We start from the raw sequence: 21,410 nt of genomic DNA, 5'->3' as shown, positions 1-21,410 counted from the left end.
ATTCGTGGCTTCCTCTGGAAAAGAGAATTCACTTTTATTCTGGTTTTTGTTTGTTTGTTTGTTTTCCTCTTTTTTGTTGTTGCATAGATTACTTCTAAGATCTTATTAATAGTTCCCCAATCAGTGATTGAATCCTGGCACTTGGCAGTGAAAAATGTGGAATCCTAACCACTGCACAGCCAGGGAATTCCCCTTTTATTCTGCTTAAAGCTTCTCATATATGGTATATATCAGATTTTACTAAAAGTTCAGGATAGTGGGGAGAGCTGTAGAATATAAAAATCTTTGCAGAAATTCACACCTACAAATGAATGTTGGTCATTCCAGCCCTAAAAGTTATATTAGCCACACTCCTGTGAAGAGTGCTAAAGTTCAAGGCATCTAAGTGAATCCACAGGCTTCTCACCATCTTGTTGGTTCCTTTTCCCTCCAATCTTTCTCCCCACGGTTTCCTAGCCTATTTCTGTCTCATATCCACTCTCCCACCCTCCATCTCAAAACAGCTTTTATTTCTTTTCATTTTATAATGCAGAACAAAACTCTCTCTAGTCTTTTCTTTAAAGCTCAGTTCCTCAGGCCCTCATTGGCTGTGACAAAATCCATTACAGTGCTTGGCAAAGGTCTGGTGCCACAGAAGACCATCAGGGTCCCTCAGATTATTTTAAACAAGATCCAACCTCCTTTCCCTCAGAAAGAATCTGTTGTTTTAAATAACAGTATTCTTTCTTCCTCTTTACCTTCTCCTCCTCCTCCCCCTTTCCCTTCCTTTCCCTCTCTCCTTCCTTCTTCTTCCCTTTCTCTTTCTCCTTCTCCTCCTTCTTTTTCAGTTTCACCAAAAATAGTTTCATAAGAGCATAATAATATAGGCCTATAAGCCATCAAGACATAAGATTACAGGGTGGCTGCTAGTGGTAGAGGCTATCTTTATTCAGAATTACACAATAATCATACTGAAACATAGCTTTATTTTGAGTGAAACCTGCTTACACAGAAGACTAAAAGAAGTTAAAATGAAGGTACTAAAATGGAGATCTGAAAAACAGCTTTCATGGGCCAATCTAAATGGGGACTAGCCATCAGGAGGAGGACCCCTTACTCAAATGTTAGGATGCCCTGGTCTGGAGAAAACAGTGTGACTCATTTCCTCCCAGGGAACTGCTAGACATTAAGCCAAGAGTGAAGGGGAATCCAAATGCCTCAATTTACCTTGTGACTCACACACCTGCCTATGATGGACAAGAGCATCTTGGGTAGCATTAGGTCTTCCCCAGTCATCCACAGCTGGAGAAGGAAATGGCAACCCACTCCAGTGTTCTTGCCTGGAGAATCCCAGGGACGGGGGAGCCTGGTAGGCTGCCATCTATGGGGTCGCGCAGAGTCGGATATGACTGAAGTGACTTAGCAGCAGCAGTCATCCACAGCACTTCTGGAAAAGGCAAGAACCAGCTACTTTGGCTTTCTGCTGCCCTTTCTATCCTCAACAACCCTATTACTTGCCCTCAGATAAAAATCCTCCATTATTCTTGGAGCAGAGAGGTTTCTGCTGATTTACTCCCCACCTCACCCTGCCAGTATCTCCTTTTTCCTTCCCACCCTCAAGAACCAGAAGTTGGAGATTATTCAATAGTCCATGCAAGAGCTCTGAGTGGCACTGTGTTTTGGGGTGCATGATTCTACTGCCCTGAGATCTCTCTGACTAGCTCAGGGAGGAGGGCAGATGCATCATCAAGAGGCTTACCAGTCACCTCTCAAACTTCATATACAAAAAGTCCAGAGTCCAGCATTCTACTTCCTAAATATTTCTCCCTCCCTTTTCTTTCTTTCTTTCTCGTTACACCTAACGTCTCTCTTAGACTGTTGAAAAAATGCAGTAATTGGACTCTTGTGTCAAGTCTTGCTCTGATTCTTCCAACTGTTCACAGGAAGGTATGTGAAGGTATCCAAAATGTCGATTGGATCATGTCATTTTCATCCTTGAAAGTCTCCAGTGTCTTCTCTTCAGGGGCATTTAGAATAGATATACTTTTTTGACATGATTAATACTCTCAATAATCTGGACCCTGCTTATCTTTAAGGCATTATCTCTTTAGCTTTCTATCACCTCCGCCCCCTGCTTACCATCCTATACTCCATGCTCTGGTCATACTAAACTACTTTCTGTTTCCCAAACACTATGTGATCTTTTTAGGTCTTCATGCTTACTCTTCTCTTTGCCTGTAATAAGCATCACAGTCACCTGTATTCCTTCTCTTCATTTGCTTCTCATCTTGGCTGTTACTTTCTACAGGAAACTTTTCCTGACCCCTTAAATTGGATTAAATCCTCCTTCCATGCATTTCCTTTATACTTTCAGTTTCCCCCATCATAGCATTCACTACACAATGCTGTAATTACCAATCTATTTGTCTTTCTTTCTGGGCTGTAAATTCTGTTCAAAGGACCTATATCTTTTCTCTCGTTTACCTCTCCAAAGCTTTGTAGAGTACCCAGAACACACAGAGTGCTCAGCAAATCTTTATTAAATCAATCATTCAATCAATGAAACATACAGAGAGGGTAAGAGGGTGAGCAGTCAAGAGTAGTCAAAAAAGTAGATAGAGATAGGAGAGGGGAGACGAAGGAGTTGTCAGCCACGTGGAATACTTGCAGAATTGCTGATGGTTCGTTGCACCTACTTTGAAATGAATCATTTATTGATGTATCCTGAACAAGCAATGAATGATGTTCCAGTCATATGTGGGGTCTGGTGGTTTAACTGCTTTATCCTCTCCTCCTTACCTTCCCATCTATCCTTATGATAAGCTTCTATTAACTGTGGTGACCTGGACATATTTCTATTCTGAAAGTCTGATAAAATGTCACTAGTACTAAAGTCAAAGAAAAATAATGCCACCCCTGGACTCCCCCAAACACTTAATTCAGTATTTCCTATATGCCTTATATACACTTATGACAGCACAACCTGGATAGAATAGTTGCGTAAAAGGCTGTTCTTCTCATAAAGGAGCTTATAGTTGAAAAAGCAGTTCATCCAAAATCAAGTATTAATAAGTAGTATTCAGTTAAGGGCAAATTAAGAGAAAAAGGCAAAATCAAAAGAAAAAGATTTAAACTCAGAAGAAGATGAACTCAGTGTGAGATGAGGCTATGAAGAAAGCTCCAAGGAAGAGGTGATATTGAAAGAAACTCTGAAATAATTGAATTACTTACATAGACCTGATAAGGGGATAACAGAGGACCAAGTGGTTGTATGGCATCACCAACTCAATGGCTGTGAGTCTGAGCAAACTCCTGGAGATGGTGAAGGACAGGGAAGCCTGGTGTGCTGCAGTCCATGGGGTCACATAGAGTCGGACATGACAGAGTGACTGAAACTGAACTGAACTTAATGCCTATTCTCTTCTGATAAGAATTAACGTATTATTCTCATAAGCATGCTATTTGTCTTGTGTGTGTATGTGCTCAGTCCTGTCTGACTCCTTGTGACCCCATGGACTGCAGCACTCAGGCTCCTCTCCATGGAATTTTCCCAGGCAAGAATCCTGGAGATGGTTACCATGCCCTCCTCCAGGGGATCTTCCCACCCCAGGGATCCATCCGATGTCTCCTGTGTCTCCTGCATTGTAGATGGATTCTATAGCATTGAGGCACCAGGTCCTATACTGTTCTGGTAACTCTTCCTTTAAGAATGCTATATTTAAGGCAGTGGCAGGCAGTGGCCATGAGGATGAGGTTTTGGGAGCCCTCTGGCAGAGAGCTCTCCTCACTCTCCTGCCACAGAGGCCGTGAGGGTGAGAGACCAGAGCTGTGTAACATTGAGATGTCTGCCCAAGGAAAACTCCAAGTTCAGTTTAAATTTGTATTGATTGGTGATGGTGGTACTGGAAAAACTGCATTTTTGAAATGTCATCTGACTGGTGAATTTGAGAAGTATGTAGCCACATTGGGTGTTGAGGTCCATCCTCATGTGTTCCATATCAACAGAGGACCTGTTATATTCAACGCATGGGATACAGCTGACCAGGAGAAATTTGGTGGATTGGGAGATTGCTATTATATACAAGTTCAGTGTTCCATTATAATGTTTGATGTAACATCAAGAGTTGCTTAGAAGAATGTGCCTAACTGGCATAAAGATCTGGTACCAGTATGTGAGAACACCCCTATTGTGCTGTGTGACAACAAGTTGGATATTCAGGACGGAAAGGTTAAGGGAATGTCTTCCACCAAAAGAAGCCTCTTCAGTATTATGACATTGCTGCCAAAGGTAACTACAGTTTTGAAAAGCCCTTCCTCTGGCTTGCTAGAAAGCTGATCAGAGTCCCTAACTTGGAGCTTGTTGCCATGCCTGCTCTCGCCTCCACCAGAAATGGTCATGGACCCAGCCTTGGCAGCACAGTACAAGCATGATTTGGAGGCTGCTCAGACAACTGCTGTCCCGGATAAAGATGATGATCTGTGAGAAAGTGAAGCTGGGGCCCAGTGTCAGAAGTTTAGTTCACAGGCAACTGCTCTGTGATGTTAGTGGTGCAGTGTGTTTGCCACTTTATTATATAGCTAAGCAGGGCATGTGCTTAATCTTTGGATGCTGAAGCAGATGGATGGACTTCAGAGTGAATGTGGCAGTTAAAAAAAAAAATACCTCCATTTATTTTGGGCCTGCATATTTAGGTGTTTGGATCACAGTCTTTGTCTCCGTGAGTTTCAAATATACCACTGCCATAGCCACATGACAATATTGAGAGGTAGAATCTTGTTAGTTACTGTCATTCCCATTCCTTTTCATTTAGAATAAGAATAAACTTGTATTTTGAATAAATGAAAAGAATGCTGTATGTATTATGCCACAGACACTTAGCATCTAAGACTCCTTATCAATATAAACAAGCAGAAGGGAACTCCCACTAAACTGAAACCAGCCGCTTGACACAATTGGAGCCGCTTCATCTTTTAACTGCAAACCTGAAAGGGAAAATATTTGTTTAATCAGCAATTCCTATAATTTTGTTCTAACAGATGGGAAGCTAACAACAGTATGTTTGCCAGCCTACACAAATTTGATTTTGAATAGTTCCTCATCCTTACCATCACCATCTCTCCTGCCTGCCAAAGCCAAAGAACTCATTTGAAACAAAAACAAACAAACAAAAAACAGGTAGGAATTTCTGGATACTTGAAAAAAGTTATCTCTAAAGCTTATGATGCCTCTCTGCCAATGGTAATTGGTGGCAATAGGCATCACTGATCAGGACCTAATTAAGATGAAGGACCAGAGAGATTCTGAAGAAGGAATACTCTGTCTGGACAGAGGAAACATATATATTGAGGTTAATCAAGAATTATTTAGGGGGAAGAAAAGAACAATATTTGGGGAATAGCAATGAAAACTAGGGCATTAGGTATAGTCAGTAAGCCATCAATTCAGTTCAGTCACTCAGTCATGTCTGACTCTTTGCAACCCCATTAACCACAGCACACCAGACCTCCCTGTCCATCACCAACTCCTGGAGTCTACCCAAACCCATGTTCTTGAGTCAGTGATGCCATCCAACCATCCCAGCCTTTGTCGTCCCCTTCTCCTTCTGCCCTCAATCTTTCCCAGCATCAGGGTCTTTTCAAATGAGTCAGCTCTTTGCATGAGGTGACCAAAGTACTGGAGTTTCAGCTTCAACATCAGTCCTTCCAATGAACACCCAGGGCTGATCTCCTTTAAGACGGACTGGTTGGATCTCCTTGCAGTCCAAGGGACTCTCAAGAGTCTTCTCCAACACCACAGTTCAAAAGCATCGATTCTTCTGCGCTCAGCTTTCTTTGTAGTCTAACTCTCACATCCATCCATGACCACTGGAAAAACCACAGCCTTGACTGGATGGACCTTTGTGGACAAAGTAATGTCTCTGCTTTTTAATATGATCTCTAGGTTGGTCATAACTTTCCTTCCAAGGAGTAGGCGTCTTTTAATTTCATGGCTGCAATCACCATCTGCAGTGATTTTGGAGCCCCCAAAATAGTCTTTAACTGTTTCTACTGTTTCCCCATCTATTTGCCATGAAGTGATGAGACCAGATGCCATGATCTTAGTTTTCTGAATGTTGAGCTTTAAGCCAACTTTTTCACTCTCTTCTCTCACTTTCATCAAGAGGCTCTTTAGTTCTTCTTCACTTTCTGCCATAAGGGTGGTATCATCTGCATATCTGAGGTTATTGATATTTCTCCTGGCAATCTTGATTCCAACTTGTGCTTCATCCAGTCCAGCATTTCTCACGAGGTACTCTGCATATAAGTTAAATAAGCAGGGTGACAATATACAGCCTTGACATACTCCTTTTCCTATTTGGAACCAGTCTGTTGTTCCATGTCCAGTTCTAACTGTTGCTTCCTGACCTGCATACAGGTTTCTTAAGAAGCAGGTCAGGTGGTCTGGTGTTCCCATATCCTTCAGAATTTTCCACAGTTTATTGTGATCCACCCAGTCAAAGGCTTTGGCATAGTCAATAAAGCAGAAAATAGATGTTTTTCTGGAACTCTCTTGCTTTTTCAATGATCCAGTGGATGTTGGCAATTTGATCTCTGATCCTCTGCCTTTTCTAAACCAGCTTGAACATCTGAAAGTTCACGATTCATGTATTGCTGAAGCCTGGCTTGGAGAATTTTGAGCATTACTTTACTAGTGTGTGAGATGAGTGCAATTGTGCAGTAAGCCATAGCTATGATCTAAAGCATCTATTGATGCCTGGAATAATATAGGTTGCCTGCTCAAAGCAAAGTAAAACAAAAGAAACATGGGTTTCCTATAAGAAAGAAAAATGGAAGGAAGAGTTCAATCCTAAGATGATGTCTAACATTTGAGAGAAAATGATTTGAATATCTGGTATGTAAAGAAATTAAAAAGTGAACTGCTTGCTCAGAGTCTTACAGAATTAGATGAAGAGCTGGCACGTGGCTCAAAGTCACCTCAGCTCTTGGAATGGTAATCTTTCCATGGTCCATGCTGTTTCTCCATACTGTAGGTTTAACTTTGTCTTTCCCAACAGGAAACCAATCAAAGTCACACATGGATTGTGGATCACACATTTCCCCTTCCCCTAATGGTCGTTGGTTCACCCATCAGCCTGGGGAAGGTAGTCTCAATATTCACTAAACATATCCTGGTTGTCAAATGTTTGCTCGTTCACATGGTCATCTCACAGGTTAGTCAGGGTCACCCTGTCCCTTGACATACACAAATACTTACTTAAAATTGATTGAAACTTACCATTCAGTCTCTCAGGAACTCTAAAATCCTCATAATTTCTGCAAATTCAGCAGGATTTTTATTTTTAGGCTTGCTTCAAATTCTGATTTCTTGATTCCATTTGGTCTCCCTTACCCTTACTTCTTGTGGCTATTGTCTTTTCTTGATCCCACACCAACACAGAAGAGGAACCCAGCCCATTTCTCTAACATGCCACAACATAGCAGCCAGCTAGATAGTTGCTGGGGTAACAAAACTAATAGTAGGAGCAGATAGAGAAAGTTTCTACTGCTAGCGTCATGCTGCTAACTGTTTCATTGTTAATATCTGATAAGTTTTTAAATTCTTCCACAATCTTCATTCATTACAACCTCTCATTGTACATTTCTTTATAGTCATCATCTATTCCAAATTTCTGAACCTCTCTCTACAGCTTTTCCTCTATTCTGTTTTCAGAGGTCACCAAAAATCAGGTCATTTCTATGTACAGCATTTCTATGTACAAAAGCTTCAAATCTTTGATTACTTGTCCTTCTCCAAACAATGACCTGGGATATCCAGGAAGGAAGAGAAAATGGGAGATCAACCAATGTGACACAGAGTGACCTAAAAAAGGGCATTTTTCTATAGAAAAGACCTTCTGTTTCAGAGAGAAAGGGCAAGCCTCTGAAGAAAGAAATAGCCTTAATTGACATTTTTTATGCCTTTATATTTTATCTGCTATATGTCACACAATGAAGTTCTGAGAAAAGAGTCTGAGATGAGATCTTTTGTAAAGTAAAATATAAATAAATAAATAAATAATTTTAAAAATCCAATATTTTTTTTCCCATCAAATAAAGCAGATGGCCAGAACTTTACCTCAGTTCTCTGTACAGGCATCAACAAAGGAAGTGTTCAGGTTCTGAGTACATGAAAATGAGTGTTTATTTCAATGAGAAAAGATGGATTCATATAAGAGGTCTGTACAAAGGATAAGCTTAAGTTTCATTAATTTTGTTTTTTTTTTTTTTTTTTTGAGTTGGTGAGCCACTAATAGTTTATTACTTAGAATGGTCCCTCCTCATTTGGTCAACAGAAATCCTATGCATATTTATTTATTTATTTTTGGCCATGGGGGGCATATGGGAGTTTAGTTCCACAACTATTGATCAAACCTGTCCCCCTTACATTGGAAGCACAGAGACTTAACCACTGGACTTTGAGGGATGTCCCTCATTAGCTTCTTAGTAAATCCACCTTAACGTTGTACACTCTTCCCAGTTCATTTAGAGCTTAGCCAGGTACATAAACTTAACTATAATAGAAAGAAAACATCCCCCAAGTCAGCCTGACCCAGGGTACCCAGACTTATTATACTTCTAGGAAACTATTGCATGTGCAAACTTGATGGTCATAAGTAAACATTAAAATTAAAAATTGGCATAGTTGAAATACAACTTAATAATATTAGTGCAAGCTCCCTCCCATGCTGGCTGTCCTTTTAAAAGAATTGTTTAGTAAACAATCTTCTTGAAAAATAACAACTTAAGCAAATAGTCTTTTTCATAAAAATTATAATAATAATCAGTAATTATTAAGCTCTTATTAAATGCTAGGCATTGAGCTAAAAGCTTTTCATGTATTACTGAACTTAATCTTTACAATAACTCTTTGAAGTACCAACTGTTTTTATTTTCCAATTTACAGATAAGATTATTAAGGTTGATAGACTTTTTTATTTTTCCAAGGCACAGAGACCAGGTCCGTTCCCCAACAAAGGGATCTTTCATAGCAGAGGTCAAATGATAACCATTACATAATTTTGTCCTTTGACTAACAGGAAACTCAGCACCTCCATGAGAAACCTACTTCATCTGTAGTACTCAGAGAGAGAGAGAGACAGACAGACAGAAAGATTTTTGCTTTGGGATTAGATACTTTTCCAATAGAGTTTGTCCAATCAAATGGGGATGTAAAGAACAAGGCCAGCTCTTTTCCAGTGCTACCCCTAAGTCTTTTCTTTCTATGGGTAATGTTTCTCAGTGTTTTGCAAACTCCTTCCTAGAATGTCAGCACCATGTGGGCAGAAACCAAATCTTGTTCTCTGCTGTATGCCCAGTTCTTGGAATAGTGCTCACTCAGAGAGAGAACGGACCAGAAGGGCACTGTGAAGGACACAGTGTCACTTGTGTGGTGTTTCTGACAAAAAGGCACAACCTGAATCCAATCTTAAAGACACACCAGATAGATCTAAGCTAAGGGGCATTCTATGAAGTAACTGACCTATCCTCTTCAAAATGTCAGTGTCACTAAATACAATTTAAAAAGTGAAGAATTGTCCTGATAAGAGATACTAAAGAGACACAGCAATGACATGTGATGGGTGATCTAGGGTTTTCTTCTGTCTTATGAGATATTAATTGAATAACTGGTCAAATGTAAAAACAAAACAAATCAATAGAATATTACATCATTACTAACTTCCTGATTTCAGTAAGTGTGTGATTATAGAACATGGTGTTTCTCAAATCTTTTAAAAAATTATTGTATCCTGTCCGCCAAAAAGAAATTAAATAAAGTGATATTTAAGTTAATTTCTCCTTAATAAGAGAAACTGAAAGCTAGGAGATATGATTTTATTGGATATAGCTGAGCTTTGGAAAGCCAGAGGTCATATGTAGTATCTCTGGTTTTCTTTTTTTCCCTCTCATAGAATCAATTTTTTCCCCTTGAAGGTGACATCGCCTCTACTGAGAATAGAAAATATAAGAGAATATCCTTGTTTTTAGAAAATACACACTGAAGAATTCAGGGAACATCATGTCTGTAAATGTCTTCCAGCAGTTTAAAAAAAGATGTAGATAGAAATTATATAAACATGCATATATATATGAGCACACTTACGTGTGTGTGTGTGTGTGTGTGTGTGTGTGTGAGTGACAGAGAAAGTATGGAGTGGGGGCTATAAAGCAAACGTGGTAAAATATTAACATTTAAGAAATACAAGTGAAAAGTATATGGGGCATGAGGACCTACATGAGGACCTAGCAATGAGATCTTAAAAATAAATTTTTGCATATGCAATTCATTGATTTTCAATAAGATGATTCAAAGGGAAAATGAGAGTTTTAAGCAAATGATGTTAGGAAAATTTGATATCCACATACAACAGATCCTTACTTTACACTATATGCAAAACACAAATCAAAATAAATCGAGGACCTAAGTATAAGAGTTAAAACTATAAAACTCTTAGAAGACAGAAAAAAATCTTTGTGACATTGGATTTAGTAGTGACTTCTTGGATATGCATGAGATGCACAGGCAACAAAAGAGAAAATAGACAAATTAGGCTTTATCAAAATTTAAAACTTCTGTGTATCAAAGAAAAATATAGAGTGAAAAGGCAACCCACATAAAGAGAAAAAATACTTGCACAGCATGTATCTGACAGAGTATTGATATCTGGAATGTATATATGTGTGTATGTGTGTAAATATGTATATATACAAATATACATATATGTATGTATACATATACACACACACACACATATATATGCGCATATGTATAGTCTTCAAAAATGGACAAAGATTTGAATAGAAATTTCTCCAAAGAAGATAAACAATGGCCAATATAAGTACCTGAAAAGATATTCAATATCACTAGCTAGCCATCAGAAAAAGGTAAATTAAACCCACAATGAGGTACCATTTCACATCCATTAGCATGGTTAATATATAATTTTTTTAAAAATGAAAAATAATACGTGTTGATGAGGATGTGGAGAAATTGGAGTCTTATTTATTATTGGTGGAAGTGTAAAATGATAAAGCAACTGTGGAAAACAGTTTGGTGGCTCCTCAAAAAACTTAAACATAAAGTTATTGTATAATCCAGAAATTTCACTCCTAAGCATATACTTAGAAAAAAATGAAAACAAGGACTCAGATACTTGTACACCAATGTTCACAGCATATTCACACCAGCCAAGAGGTGGAAACAACCCAAAATGTTCATGAAGAGATAAATGGATAATCAAACTGTTGTATGTACATACAATGGAATATTTTTCATTTGTAAAAAGAAAAGAAATTCCGATACATGCTGCAATATGGATTGAACTTAACAACATCTTGCTAAATGAAATAGGTCAGACAAGAAAGGACAAATATATGATTCCACTTATGTGAAGTACCTAGGATATGCAACTTTATAGAAATATAAAGTAGACTTTACCAGGGGTTGGGAGAGGGGGAAACAAAAGAATTATTATTTAATTGGTATAGAGTTTCTGTTTGGAATGATGAAAAGTTCAGAAAACATACAGTGGTGGCGATTACATGATTTCATGAAAGCATTTAATACTACTGATATATACTTATTAATAGAAATGGATAAAATGGTGAATTTTATATTATGCATCTTTTACCATAATAAATTGTTTAAAGTATATGGAAATTTTTGTACTATTCCTGCAACTTTTCTGTAAATCTGAAATTATATAAAAATAAAAACTTATATGAATAAAAAGAAAACCTCAAAACCTGCCAGTTTGTGATGATGTAGTCACAATAGCTTCCAGGGCTTTCGAGGTAGTGCTAGTGGTAAAGAATCTGCCTGCCAATGCAGGAGATTCAAGAAATGCATGTTCAATCCTTGGGTCATGAAGCTCCCCTGGAGGAGGAAATGGCAACCTTCTCCAGTATTCTTGCCTGGAAAATCTCATGGACAGAGCAGCCTGGCAGGCTTCTGTTCATAGGACTGCAAAGAATCAGACATGACTGAGCGACTGAAAAACAACAACAACATCACAATAGCTGGTACATATCTTCTCTGAAAAGAGTATACAATCCTATAGGACTAATCTCAGATCTTTCCTTTAAAGAACTGACTCTATCAAATTTGTTTCTAAAAGAATCCCGCTCCTGCCCCAGGGTGATCTTTTCTTCCTGTCCAGTTGAGCATCTCGTTTTCACTTGGGGCTCCTTTTCTACACAGGAGTTCTGTGGTGGCAGAAGCTGATTTCAGTTGGCACAGATGGACTGAGGCAGAAGGGTTTTCGAGGGGCTTGACAATGCCCTCTCTATGCCCAATTGACAAACCATGCTCCTCAATTTTATGTGGATGTTGAAAAACTGTATTGTCTTGGACCGGCTGCTGCAGAACAGAGGCTTTAGTAACAGGTTGGAGGGTAGAGTTTTTCTAGAATGTCAACAGGAGATAAGATGAAAATTATCCGACCAGCTTCATGACTTATGTTTACCATATGTTCTATCTCCATATAGAGCTTATTGTATTTTGGAGTTTACATAAGACTTACAAAAACATATTTTATTTATATGTGATAGAGGAATCAAAGACCTTATGAGGGTATTTTTTCCTATCTTACTTGTTTAGGTCTATCAACTCAATTCCAGGGAAATCTTTAGACAAGTTTGTTTATTGAGGGTAAAGAACAAAGGCTTGTGGCCTCTATACTTCGCTTTGTCTCTCATAGCTCATAGTGATGATGTCACTACAATAGATGGTACATATGTCCTTTGAGAAGAGCATGCAATCCTATAGGACAAATCTCAGATCTATTCCTTAAAGGGACAGCATTAAAGAGAGCTCTCCTGGGCAGTTTACCCTCAAAGTCAGAGAATTTTCCACACACAGTTGGGTATGGTGGGTGATAGATAAATATGGTGTCAATCATAGTCTGTTGAACTGACTTGGCTTTCCTGAGTCTCTCTTGTAATTCCCATTTGGGGAGAAAGTAGAAAACTTGACTGATGTAGATACCACTTTTTGTGGTGCATCCTTCACAACCTCCAGTCACCTTTTCATAAGAAAAGGGCCAAATCTCCATTGGCTTAATTCCCCCACAGTTGTCATCTCAAATGCTGAGGTTAAAATCTTATGAACGTATCTCCTTTTAAGATAGAGATGGGAGTTTAATAATTGTGTGCTCATCTGTTTTTATTTTAGAGAAATATAAGGAATAAAACCTTCTTCTGGCTAGATATGACTGACAGTACACATCTATCTATAATTTACTAAATCAAAGTGTACCTTTCAAACAAAGCATATCCCGTGAGACCTTTGCTTCTCTTCCCCAAAAGATGTAATAATCATAAGAAGATTCTTAAGGATACTCCTCATATGAAGATGAAACCAGCTCTACTTTCAAAGCCAGATCGTCATGAATGAAATTTTCAGAATATTTTTCTGTGTGACCAGTTGTTTCTCTATAGAATTTGTACTCTTGTCAGAACTCATATCTGGAGGGAAACCAGAAAAATGACTTCTATACTATAGGAGAAGAGAAATCTTTTATTTATTTATTGTTTTAGCTATAGATATTTTTATAGCATTTTAAATATCTAATCTCATAACTAATTTCATTTAATCTTCATAAAGACTCTGTGAGGTAGCATTTTTCTCATTTCTATTTCATAAATGAGGAAACCAAAGTTCAAGAAATATTTAACTTCCTGAAAGTCACTCAATAATAAAGGGGTAGAGGATTAAGAGGTACAAACTATTAGATATAAAATAAGCTATAAGGATATGTTGTACAACATGAGAAACTTAGCAAATACTTTATAATAGCTGTAAATGGAATATGAGCTTCCCAGGTGGCTCAGTGGGTAAAGAACTTGCCTGCAGTGCAGGAGACACCAGAGATATGGGTTCAGTTCCTGGGTTGGGAAGATCCCCTGGAGGAGGGCACAGCAACCCAGTCCAGTATTCTTGCCTGGAGAACCCCATGGACACAGAAGCCTGGCAGGCTAAAGTCCATAGGTCTCAAAGAGTCAGGCATGACCGAAGTGAGAACACAGCATAAATAACCTTTCAAAATTGTAAGTCACCATATTGTACACTTGTAATTAATATTATACATGATCTATACTTTAATTTAAAAAAGTGGGGCTGGGTGCTGAATCTTTGAAATAAAGTTACTGCTCCTTCCATGACAGTACTTCTCACATGGAAGTAACCTAAACCAGGGCCTGAAGAATAATAGTCAAGGCTGATTTCCCCACAGCATTTTCTCTTTCTGGCAAGTAGGCCCTAGACCATTTCTCATTCTCTCGAACTAAAGATAAAAGTGTTACAACATCGCAGTCAAGCCAGCTCTCTTTTCTCTGGCCATAAGGATCACTGGTGCTCAAAAAATCATTTCCCACATTTTTCTGCCACTTCTTCCTGTCTCCACTCCAACTGTCTCCCTCTATCAAAAACCCTTCAGTATCTCCCTGGTTTTTCTAGGTTGGGAGCTTCCACCCAACTGGACTCAGTACCTACTTGCCTGTACCTCCCTTCTAAGTGAATCCCAAGAGCTGGAGAACAGTCAATGAGTGCAGCGTCCTAACAAGGGGAGACATAACACCCAGCTTCTTAGGCCCTTCTTCCAAAGACAAGCTCTTTTTCTAGCTGACTAGGGTCAAGTCTAGATGATAAATGCATAGAGAAATGAAGAAAGATGTTTGTTTTCTCCTTGAACATTTCTGCCAGCATTTTCCTGCTTTCTCCTGAGGAAGACTGAGCATGTTAGACAAAAAAACAGACTCAGTGTCTTCCTCAGGGTACAGCCTCACTGACACTGTCTGGGCTGCCAGGTCTTGGGACAAGACTGAAAATTGGGCGTGGAAATAGGAAGGACTGGAAGTTCATCAGAAAACTGACATGGTTCATGATGTAGGTCACCTCTGGCCTTTTTCCTTTATTTTTAATTTTTTTGGCCATGCTACGAGGAATGTGGGATCTTGAGGGACCAGAGATGGAACCTGTGCACCCTGCAGTGGAAGTCCAGAGTCTTAACCACTGGACCACCAGAGAAGTCCCTTGACCTTGTCCCTTTAAAAAAGGAACCTGCTGAAGACTTCCCAGTGGAAGTCAGTGGAGCAGGTCTGGTAGTTAGCTATGATCTGAAGTGCTTGCTCATGACTCAACCACCCTGAGAATTCATCACTGCAAGGGACATGGCAATTTTGACCATTATGTCATTTTACACTCTTTTTTTCCCATCAGTCATATATCTGTTTAACTTGTATCTTTAAGTCATCATCGGTTAAATTTATGGGTTGTAAGGAATATTCATATTGAAATATAGCACATAAATAAGAACTATAAAAATGATCGCTCAAAATTCACCTGATACTTTATCTTTAAAAACAAAAAATAACATCTGTGAAAAGTTTAAATTTACAAAAGAGCCAAATTATAAAATTTTATAACAAATGCTATACATACCATATTTTTGCCATGCCATATTTGTCATAATTGTTTGCTATCTCTTTTTTTAAGATAGTAACGTTTATGAATACAATCTGAAACTCCCTTCACTCTTTCCCCTTCCTTACTTCTTGCTTCTGCAGAGGTAACCACACTGAGAATGTGTGTATTTTTCCTTTGCATGTTTATGTATTGTACCTGTCTGCACTAATTAATTATAAACATATGGTATTATTTTAAATTTATGTATTTTTTAAATTTATCTATACTGATTGACAAAAAGATTCTAATGTTATAAACATTCTTCAGCACAGCACATCAAGATGTTATTAGCACTTAATTAAGCCCTTGGAAGGTAAACACAGTTGGCCCTTCATGTCCACAGGTTCTATCCATGGATTCAACTAACTGCAGTTCAATAATATTTACCAAAAAAAATTCCAGAAAGTTCCAAAAAGCAAACCTTAAATTCACCATGGTTATTCACCATGCATCAACTATTTGCATAGAATTTACATTGCATTAGGCATTGTAAGTAATCTGGAGATGATTCATAGTATACACGAGGATGTGTGCCTATTATATGCAAATACTGTACCATTTTATACACAGAAATTGAGCATCCATGAATTTTAATATGGAGGATATCCCCCACAGGTACTGATGGAGGACTGTACTTAGAATCTAGCAATAATAGTTTTATATTTTTTAAATTGTGTGTATTTAGGCTCTAAACACAGGGATCAGAAATACAAATAAAAATCATCAAAGATATTTTCATATATTTCTGATATAGCAAAAAGTAGTTCAACTTTGAACTTCATTTTAATATGTTTATTTCTATCCCCAAATGAAATGAGGTACACAAAATGTCACTTTGAATCTGTCCACAAATTGTGTTCTTGCTTTCATAGTTAAAATTAATTCAATAATGTGAAGCACTTATTAAATGTGGGTAAGCCAAATTTGTCTTTTTAGATATGTGGCACGAATATTATAAAAGGCTTTAATAAAATTAACTTGCAGTGTAACTTTAATTGTAATATATTGATCTAAAGTAATGTATTTTATGAAAAATGACTTATTTATTTTGTTATATAAACATACTATGAAAGATAATTTTTAAAATTCCTTAGGGAATTCTTGATTTTTTATATATAACTGTGAATATAGTTTAAGAGTTAAAGAAGAGTAGGAGAAATCAAGACTGATTTAAACCAACCTAAAATTATACAAAAAAGACAAGGATTTTAAAATTCTTTAATTCCCATCGCACCATTTCTGACTCATATAATATTATTGTCCACTAGCTGACTTGCTCTTAATCACCCAGCTGAGACCAAAAAATCCCGAAGCCCAAATCGACAATATGCATACTCATGAACTAAGTGATTGTTTATTGTTTTAAAAACTGAGTTTTGAGGTGGTTTGTTGCACAGCTTAATTAGGTAGAAATAAATTGTCACAACTAATACAGTGTCTTTTGTTGTTTGCAACCAAGAGCCTTAGATAATTTCCTTTAGTTCTTCTCATCAGCCTGGGAACACCTAAATTAGTTCATTCTGATAAACTGGCTTGTTCCCAGTATCTAAGCACTATTCTTTGCCCTTTCAAGATGGGCTCAGTTTATCCACCCACACAGACACTCTCTTTGAGCTTATTTTCCAGTTGATGTCCAGATTCCAGGTGAAGGCCATTATCTTAACACCCATAATCTAGGAGCTCCTTTACAGACAACTTGGCAGCTTCATTATCAAGATCACAAGGGGTAGATCCCCACTACCCTGAAGCTCACAGCCACCTGAATCAGTAAATATCAGTTTCTCCATGGTGATACCCCAGTCTCTAAACAATGCAGGAGACCTGTGTTCACTCTCTGGTTTGGGAAGATCCCCTGGAGAAGGGAATGGCTACCCACTCCAGTCCACTGGGATCACAAAAGAGTTGGACATGTGACTGAAGTGACTAACACTTTCACACTTTTAGGAGGGCATAGAGCCTCTTTTTCTTGTGGGAAGACATGAACAGCACAGCTCAGCAGGAAATAGAACAGTTAAAAGAGAAAGGAAAGACTCTACAACTGAAACAATAGACCAAAAAGTAAACAAATTTGTTTCTAAATCATATCCTGCTTCAGTTAATATTTACCATCTACAGCTTCACCTTCTGTTGTGAGAGCAAAGGCAGTGCCTCTAAAAGCACAATATAAGGAGCCAAAGAGTGGGCATCTCTCCATTGGTATGATCACTGCTGTTCCTCCCACTACTCCTGAAGACCCAAGGAGCACAGAATGGAGAAGCTTCTTCTGGGTGTCCTGCTCCTCGCCTTTCTCCCAGAGGGCATGACGCAGAAAGGTAGGTCCTAAGTTTCGTCTGGATAAAGTTTTCTCCAAGTCTCAGGGGAACTGAAGTACAGCACGCTTTGTTGCTGCTGCTGCTGTTTTGAGGAACAGGTGAATGAAGGATGGGATAAGTCCTTTTGCAGTATTGCAAGTATTGCAAATCACCTTAAAACATAGCAGCTTAAAACAACAAACATTTATTTGTCTCATACTTTCTGCAGGTTAAGAATCAGGGAATAGCTCAGCTAGATGATTCTGACTCTAGGTTTCTCCTGAGTTGCAGTCAGTCAAGCAGAGACTTCCTCTCATTTGAAGACTTGACTTGGGGAGGATCTGCTTCCTAGCTCACTCACAGGGTTATTGTCAGGATTCAGCCCTTACGGGCTGTTGGGTTGAGGGTCTCATTTCTTCACTGGCTGTTGACTTGAGGCTGCCCTTAGTTCCTTGCCACCTGGACCTTTCTATCAGGCAGTCTATAACATAGCAATTAGCTTCTCCAACAGTGAGAAATCTAACAGAGAGAAATTGTGCAGCACAAAATGGTAGTCTTTCTTAAAAAACTAAAAATAGAACTACCATACGATCCAGCAATCCCATTCCTGGGCATATGTCCAGAGAAAACTATAATTAGAAAAGATACACGCACCCCAGTGTTTATTGCAGTGCTGTTTACAATAGCCAAGACATGGAAGCAACCTAAATGTCCTAGGAACTTAGATGAATGGATAAAGAAGATGTGGTATATATATATATGAGTTGCAGTCAGTATATATATATGTGTGTGTATATATATGAACCATTACTCAGCCATTAAAAACATGAAATAATCCTGTTTGCAGCAACATGGATGAGCCTAGAGATTGTCATACTGAGTGAAGTAAGTCAGACAGAGAAAGAAATATCATATGATGTTTCTTATATGCGTAATCTAAAAAGAAATGATACAAATTAACTTATTTACAAAACAGAAAGACTCAGACATAGAAAACAAACTCATGGTTACTAAAGGGGAAATGAGTCTGGGGAGGGATAAATAGGAGTTTGGGATTAACATGTAGACACTATTACATATAAAATAAATAATCAATAAGGACATACCGTATAGAATAGGGAACTCTATTCAATATTGTATAATAACCTATACAGGAAAAGTGTCTAAAAAAGAATGGTATGTGTATGTATACATATACATACATATATACATGTATATATGTATACACATACACTTAGCTGTATACCTGAAACTGTATACCTGTATAATACAACATTGTAAATCAACTATACTCCAATATAAAATAAAAATTAAATTTAAAAGATTTAAAAAGAAATAAAATTTGGAAGCAGCTTGAAAAAAGCACAGTCTTTTCATAATCTAATCTTCTGTCAGTTGTCTCGGTTCTGCTGTATTCTATTCTTTAGTAGCAAGTTAGCCTACAATCAAGGAGAGGAGAATTATTTCGGACATATTTTTAAAACCACCCCAGATGCTTATGACTCAGGATATGCCTAGCATAAGGAAGCCCTGGGACTAGAGAAAGAATAGCTGGCTATGCTTATTACATGGGAACACCATTACCTCTCACCTGAGAGAACAAGAATGGCTATGCAAACCTTTTATTAGAAAAAGAGGATATTACAGGGGTTAGGGTGGTCATTCTCTGATCCTTCTCTATCTTTTAGTCTGGGCCACATGAGAAGAAATACAAAATTTTAGAACAATCTTGGACTTTGCTTAGAGAACCAGTTTCTCCCAAACTAATTGAATTGCTGCTTTTGTGAAATTGCTGAAGTCTAATCCTCAGTTTCTTCACCTATGAAATGTGTATAAGAATGACATCAAACTAGCAAAGAGTTGTTTATGATGATTGAGTGAGATAAGCTTAAGGGAAAAATTTATGATGCAGAAGTGCTACCAAAAAAGCTTGGTTTTTATTAGCAGTTAAAGAGCATTAATGTTCTGGCACCCTTTTTTCCCCTCCCTTTCTGTTATATCCATTAAGCATAACCCCACCTTCTCACGTTTGAGACACTTCTCTATTGTATCACTATCAGTGAAAAGTTATTCACAACACCACTCTCTGGCTAACTATGCTATTTTACTCCAGGTTTGTATACTGACAAGGTCAGACATCATGCATCGGGTGATATTTAGATCACTGACATCTCAGAAGATGATCAGCATTGGGAGAGGACAGGATGCTACAAACTTTAACGTTACACTCCAGGAGCCAGCTGTGTTTCGTTTTCTGTGGCTGGAGTTTGTGTTCTACCTAGATGAAATCTGCAAAGCAGATGACAGTGGGGGTTGCTAGAGGACATCTTTAATTCTTCTTTCTATCAGAACAACTGTAACAAAATCTGCATTTTAACACATTTTGCTTATACAAATAATGCACTTATAGGCACTTTGTGAATGCTGAATATACTCTATCAAGAAGCAATCCATGATCTGCAGTGAGAGCGAATCAAACAAGAGAACAGCAGACTTTTTGTCATACTCTTTTTTTTTTTTTTCCTCCTCCACAGACTTGAGAGGGAAGGTGTTTATTTTCCCTGAACAGTCAGACACATCCTACGTGACCCTGATCCCCAGGGTGAGGAAGCCGCTGAGGAGTTTTACTCTGTGCCTGAAAGCCTTCACAGACCTCACTCGCCCCTACAGCCTCTTCTCCTACAGCACTAAGTCTAGAGACAATGAGCTGCTTCTCTTTGTCAGCAAAGTGGGAGAGTACGAACTGTACATAGGGAACACTAAGGTCACTTTCAAGGTCCCCCAACCCCGTTATGGCCCGGTCCATCTCTGTGTCAGCTGGGAGTCTGTCTCTGGGATTGCTGAACTCTGGGTGAACAGCAGGCCTGTGGGGAGGAAGGGCTTGAGGAGAGGATACACTTTGCGAGAAGATGCAAGAATCATCTTGGGACAGGAGCAGGATTCATTTGGGGGAAACTTTGATGCCAAACAATCCTTTGTTGGGGAGATCTGGGATGTGTCCTTGTGGGATCATGTGGTCTCCATAAGGAACTTGTGCTCCACCTGTTACACCGGCAACATCTTGAACTGGAAGGCCCTGATTTATCAAGCTAAAGGCTATGTGGTGGTGAAGCCCAAGTTGTAGGCTTAAACCTCACTCCCTTCAGACATGACTTGTGTTTGATAATAATCATCCACATAGTCTCTTTGAAATTAAATATGTTGATTTCAATTTTTCTGGCTCTGTTAAGATGGTGTAAACTACATTGAAGACACAAGGGTCAGGTAGACCTTAAGTATAGTCTTGGTTGTTGCAAACATTACGACATTTTCTGCAGTGTCAAGCTATAGGAACTCCAGGGAACACATGGCTTTCAGTATGCGTGTCAATCTTCTAGAGCCCTGGACAGTTCTGGGAGGTCTCACAGGGGTTCTGAGTGCAAAAAGTTCATCAGTCTATAAAAATGATGTGACCACTGGGAGGGGCCTTTCAGGAATGGGTTGCTCTCATGAGCAGGACTGCTGAAGAGACAGTCTCAAATCGGGCTGTCTCAGAAGCAAGATTGTGAGTGTTTCCCTTGAACCTAGCCCAGAAAGGATTCAGAGGTGTTCTCAGGGAACACGAATGAAGGCAAGGATTAATTGCCTTGAAGACCCCT

At 38.6% G+C, this 21,410-nt stretch overlaps 1 protein-coding gene and 1 pseudogene across 1 annotated transcript; both read left to right on the top strand.

The window, feature by feature from the left end:
- Window positions 1–3,820: 3,820 nt before the first annotated feature.
- On the top strand, window positions 3,821–4,462 carry LOC128044752 (GTP-binding nuclear protein Ran-like; annotated as a pseudogene).
- Window positions 4,463–17,729: 13,267 nt separating this feature from the next.
- LOC128045798 (mucosal pentraxin) lies at window positions 17,730–20,896 on the top strand. Its single transcript, XM_052638263.1, has 2 exons — window positions 17,730–17,793; window positions 20,307–20,896. The coding sequence occupies exons 1-2, from the start codon at window positions 17,730–17,732 to the stop codon at window positions 20,894–20,896; spliced, it is 654 nt and encodes a 217-aa protein (XP_052494223.1).
- The last annotated feature ends 514 nt before the right edge of the window (window positions 20,897–21,410 follow it).

This window comes from Budorcas taxicolor, chromosome 3 (assembly GCF_023091745.1).
Source record: "Budorcas taxicolor isolate Tak-1 chromosome 3, Takin1.1, whole genome shotgun sequence".
Taxonomy (NCBI): Eukaryota; Metazoa; Chordata; class Mammalia; order Artiodactyla; family Bovidae; genus Budorcas; species Budorcas taxicolor.
The sequence above is the reverse complement of the archived record's forward strand: the minus strand, read 5'-3'. Positions and strand labels throughout refer to the sequence as shown.